At 37.0% G+C, this 5,027-nt stretch overlaps 1 protein-coding gene across 1 annotated transcript in view; it reads left to right on the top strand.

The window, feature by feature from the left end:
- GPR128 (G protein-coupled receptor 128) overlaps positions 1-5,027 on the top strand; it is a 120,946-nt gene that overhangs the window by 106,882 nt on the left and 9,037 nt on the right. The window contains exon 15 of the mRNA XM_006890040.1: positions 1,797-1,953. Coding sequence (XP_006890102.1) covers positions 1,797-1,953 — 157 coding nt within the window. The remainder of the gene's footprint in view (positions 1-1,796; positions 1,954-5,027) is intronic.

The raw sequence follows: 5,027 nt of genomic DNA, 5'->3' as shown, positions 1-5,027 counted from the left end.
TTATTATTTATTAATTTAATATGTGAGTTTAGAAGCAGGAGTGGCATTTCCTTCCTTAACAACATGCCTTTGGAAACTCTATGAACGTTGATAAACGATGATAGTTACAGAAAGTCTTGAGGCCTTTTTGTTCATAGGGTTGCTATGAGTTGTGCTCTACTTGATGGCAATCAACAAGTAGATCTAGGTTTACTTAGAACTTTCACTTTATTTTTATTAATAAGATATTAAAAGCTTTATGTTTTAAAGTGTAGTTTCCTTTTCTTTTGTGATATTTTGAAAGTTTTATTATGCCTAAATTACTTGCTTTATATTATTTCATTTAGTAGATTAGATTATGGAAACATATTTCTGGTTTCCTAATTTCTTAAAGATTTCAACATGCATAGTGTAAGAGAGTAAAATTAGCTAGAAGCCCTAATAAAATAAAAAATAATACATGTAAGCTTCTCTGAGTAAGAAACAGCTTCTCAATGTTTTACTATGGGTTATCATAACTATCATCATCATCACTGTTATTCCTAATAGCTTATTGAACTCTTGCTTATAAAGTAGTAAGTGCTTTGTATCTGCTCTCAATTCTTATTCCCAAATCTAAGAGTTGAGTATTCCTCTATTCCCATTTTATAAGTCAGAAAAATTAGATTTATTATGTTGTTGCTGTGTACAGTTGAGTTGGAACCAACCAATATCTGGCCTCTGGTGGGTTTACAGAGGCAGTTAATCACGCGGGAGATTGATCATCTTTCTCCCATAGTGGCCTCGAACCGCATGCCTTTGGGATTGCAGTGCAGCTTCTTGCCACTAGGCCACTAGAGCTCTCTATTAGATTTAATATGAGACGGGGAAAGATTCCTCTTCACCTTACTACATTTTCTCTCCTTTATCAATCCTCAGGCAAGGGAAGCTCTCCTACCCCCAAAAGCTCTACTGGCTGATACTGTAATAGTAGCCAGTAAGTTAGGGAACTTTGATGGCCTAGTGGATAATAAGCTACGTTGTCAAACCAAAGCTGTTCAGTTTGAATCTAACAGCTGCTCTGTGGGGGAAAATATGGGCAACATCCTCTGTGATTTGTAGCCTCTGAAAACCTGCTGGAAGGTCATCCATGAGTTGGTTCGGACTCATTAACAACAACAACAACAACAGTGAAACTGTATTCTTAGTGAAATTTGTTTGCAGTAGTATTTTTATTTGACAATTTCTGCATGTTTAATTTAGTGGTATTAATTACATTCTTTGAGTTGTGCACCCATCTTCATTGTTTTTTTCTGAGTTGTTCCTCCTTTATTAACATCAGTCAGCTCACTGTTGTTTTCCGTTCTATCAGATCTTTCAAAGATTTGTCAATTAGATTGATGGTTCTTTAAAGAGTATAGTGCTCAAAGCAGTTTTGTTTTCTTACTAGCTAGGCTCAACTGTTGTCCAGATGAAAGGAGAATTTGGGAGATATCATTGGTTTAACTATTATCCAGGTCATTTGTTTCAGAGGTACTTGCAAATAGTACTAAAGGAACTCTGTATGTCTGAGTTTTTATGCAAGTATCACTATCATTTTTGTTCATTTGGTTGCCTCCCTTTCTCTTCATTGTTATCAATACAGTTCTAAAAATAAAACTTGCTAGGTCAAATTCTCTCAAGAGTGACTTCAGTTTGTCCCCCTGAGGCATGATATTATTAAATGAAGAGTGTGTATGAAGGGGTTGAATATGCATTATAAATGGGAGGGTAACAGTGATATTAATAAGTAAAATTACAAATGAACCATATTTTCTTTCTTGCATTCTTTCATCTAGCACGAAAAAGTTCTCATCCATAAAGAAGATTCTTAGTACCTTATCTATTGCAGTAGTTTTTGGAATTACCTGGATTCTGGCATACTTTATGCTAGTTAATAAGGAGGGCATCAATATCGTCTTCAGCTACATATTCTGCCTTTTCAACACTACTCAGGTATGGTATGGATTGGTCTGTAAGTATCAGAAATCGTACATAGATGAATATATCACCCTCAACCAAAGCTTTCTCCTTTTTAAGTTCTCTGAAGAACTTTCGGCCTCTAATCAAAAGATCAGCAGTTCAAACTCACTAGCTGCTCTAGGGAAGAAAGATATAACAATTTACTTTCCTAATGATTTATAGGGAGTTCTGGTGGCCTAGTGGAAAGAAGCTGTGCTGCAATCCCAAAGACATGCAGTTTGAGGCCACCAGCTGCTCCACGGGAGAAGGATAGGCAATCTCCCATGTGATTAACTGCCTCTGAAAACCCACCAGAGGATGAGCTATGTGTCAGCTCCAACTCAACGGTACACAACAACAATGATTTACAGCCTTGGAAAACCCATAGGATCAGTTGTAAATTGTCCTATTGTTGGTTGTGTATTAAGTCAGAACTAACCCAGAGCTGACTTTCCTGTAGGCTTTCAGAGACCATAAATCACATGGGAGGAGATTGTTCATCTTTCTCCCATGAAGCAGCTGGTGGATTTGAACCATGTGCCTTTGAGGTTGCAGTGCAGTTTCTTACAACTAGGCCACCAAAGCTCCCTACTTTGTTCTGTTTTTGTTGTTGTTGTTGTGTGCCATTGTGTCAGAACCAACTCATTGCTGACTGTTCAGCAGGTTGTCAGAGACAATTGCACAGGAGGAGATTGCACATCTGCCTCCAGCGGAGCAGCTGGTGGCCTTGAACCGCATGCCTTTGGGATTGCAGCGCAGCTTCTTGCCATTAGGCCACCAGAGCTCCCTATAAACCATTAGGAAAGTAAATTGTCATATCTTTCTTCCCTAGAGTAGCTAGTGGGTCTGAACTGCTGACCTTTTGATTAGAAGGTGTAACTTGTCCTATAGGATCACTATACATTTGTATTGACTCACTGGGGTTAGGTTTGTTTTTGTGTAGATTTTGAGTAGAAGAGATTTCATTAAGCAACTTGTTTGGCAAACATGTTCTCTTTTTCCCCAATTCAGCAAGTTTGTGGTATGGGGTTAATACCCCATAACGTAATGGGTTAATGGTAAAGCTTGACCCCCTGTGGGTATGGGTGCATTTTTTTTTTCTTTCAATTCTTTTAAATTAAAAAGGCTGGCTTTGCTTTTTCCCTTACACATCCTCAGCCCTCCACAGGGTTGCACAGTTTGGTGTGTGGAGGGAAGGAGGGGAAATAATGGGAAGGATCCAGTTGAAAAGACAAGGTAATGATGGGCAAGGTTCAATAGTGACTGATTAATAAAACACGGTGTATAAGAGTAATTGTATGAAGCACAATATGAATGAAGAATAGTGTGAAACATAATGTATACAAAATTTGTAAACAAACCAATTTTATAAAAAAAGAGAAGAAAAAAGGGCTTTCTTTATGGTACAAGAACCCTTTGTGGCATACAGCTTACAGTGTCATGCTGCTAACTGGAATGTGGGTGGTTTGAAACCATCAATTGCTTCACTGGAAAAAGATGAGAAGTTTCCTCCTGTAAAGATTTATAGCCTCAAAAACCTGATAAAGAGTCGCTGTGTGCAGGACTCAACGTAATGGTAATAGGAAAGTTTGAATTTTGTTTATGGTACAACATTTGGTTAAAACAAAACAGAAGTTTTATACTGGAAAAGAATATTTCCAATAGTCCTAAAATATCAGCAAGGCCAAAGTGGTTTTTAGTATTTAGGTCTTCTGTCTTTACCAGTATTTTTGTCTGGTTCTCTTATTTGCTGAGAGGGAAGTGTTATAATCTCCAACTATGACTGATGGCTTTCTTGTCTTTTCTCTATTTAATTCTATCTATTTTGAAGTTGTGTTATTAGATACATTTATAGTTATGATCATTGTGCTATCTTGATCAATTGCTCTTTTAATCATCTTAAAATGTCTCTTTAATGAAGCCCACTACTTTATCTTATATCCAGAGTGATATTAATATACTCTAGACTTCTTCCTTTGTATATGTATTTGCATAGTATATACATTTCATTCATTTGTTTTCAAATTATTTGTGACTTCATATAAGGAGCCTTAGTGCCTTAGTGGGAGGGCTGGTGGCCTTGTGCTGCTAACCCAGTGACTGAATTTCTCTGGCACTGGCTTTGAGGGAGAAAAATGGGCAATCTCCTCCCAAGTAATATATATATTTGAAAACCTGCTATAGGCCCAACTGTAGTTGGCTGTGACTTGATGGCAAAAAGATTAAATTGAATAGCATAGTGGATTAAGTATTGGGCTACTAACCAAAAGGTAGGTGGTTCAAACCCACCAGTCTCTCTGTGAGAGAAAGATGAAACTGTTTGCTTCTGTGAAGATTTACAGCCTTGGAAACCATATGACTGGTTTGTCATATAGTGGTGCCAACTCTGATCTAAAATGGTGCCATGAATTGGTAATGCCAATTTTATAGCAGTGGATTTGGTACTGGTACCCTGATATTTTGACTATTTTCTGTTTTTAAAAATACATTTGCTTATATTTCTTCTTCTTTCTTCAGGTTCTCCTTATTCCTATAGCATCCCTTTTTTAAAAATAAATCCTTATTTTAAAATAATTTTGACTTTTTAAAAGAAATTGCAGAAATAGCCCAGAAAGTTCAGTGTATTCTTCATCCAGTTTCACAAAAAATACCGTATTATATAATTATAAGCATAACCAAACTCAGAATCTGACATTAGTAAAATAAAAAACTGATGCTTTACTAGTGGGTTTAACTTTTGGAAGTGATAACTTTAGTTCTAGCTATATCAATTTAAGGATTTTGGTAGTGCAGTGGTTAATCCATTTGACTGCTAACAAAAAAGTTGATGGTTTCAACCCACTAGCTACTCTGTGGAAGAAATATCAAGCAGTTTGTTCTCATAAAGATTTACAGCCTTAGAAATTTTATGGGGCTTGTCTAACTAGCAAAAAAAGGGGACGGGGACACAGGGCCTGAACATCTCTCTCAAAGGGCCAGAGGGAGTAAGAATACCGCAGCTTTTCACTGACCTGTGGCCCTCAGCCAGGTTCAAATTGTCTTCCTGTCAAACATTCTTCTAGGTGGTA

The sequence above is a fragment of the Elephantulus edwardii genome, unplaced genomic scaffold (genome assembly GCF_000299155.1).
Source record: "Elephantulus edwardii isolate Elephantulus edwardi_28Jun2011 unplaced genomic scaffold, EleEdw1.0 scaffold00085, whole genome shotgun sequence".
NCBI classification, from domain to species: domain Eukaryota; kingdom Metazoa; phylum Chordata; class Mammalia; order Macroscelidea; family Macroscelididae; genus Elephantulus; species Elephantulus edwardii.
This window is presented reverse-complemented; position numbering and strand designations above follow the sequence as displayed.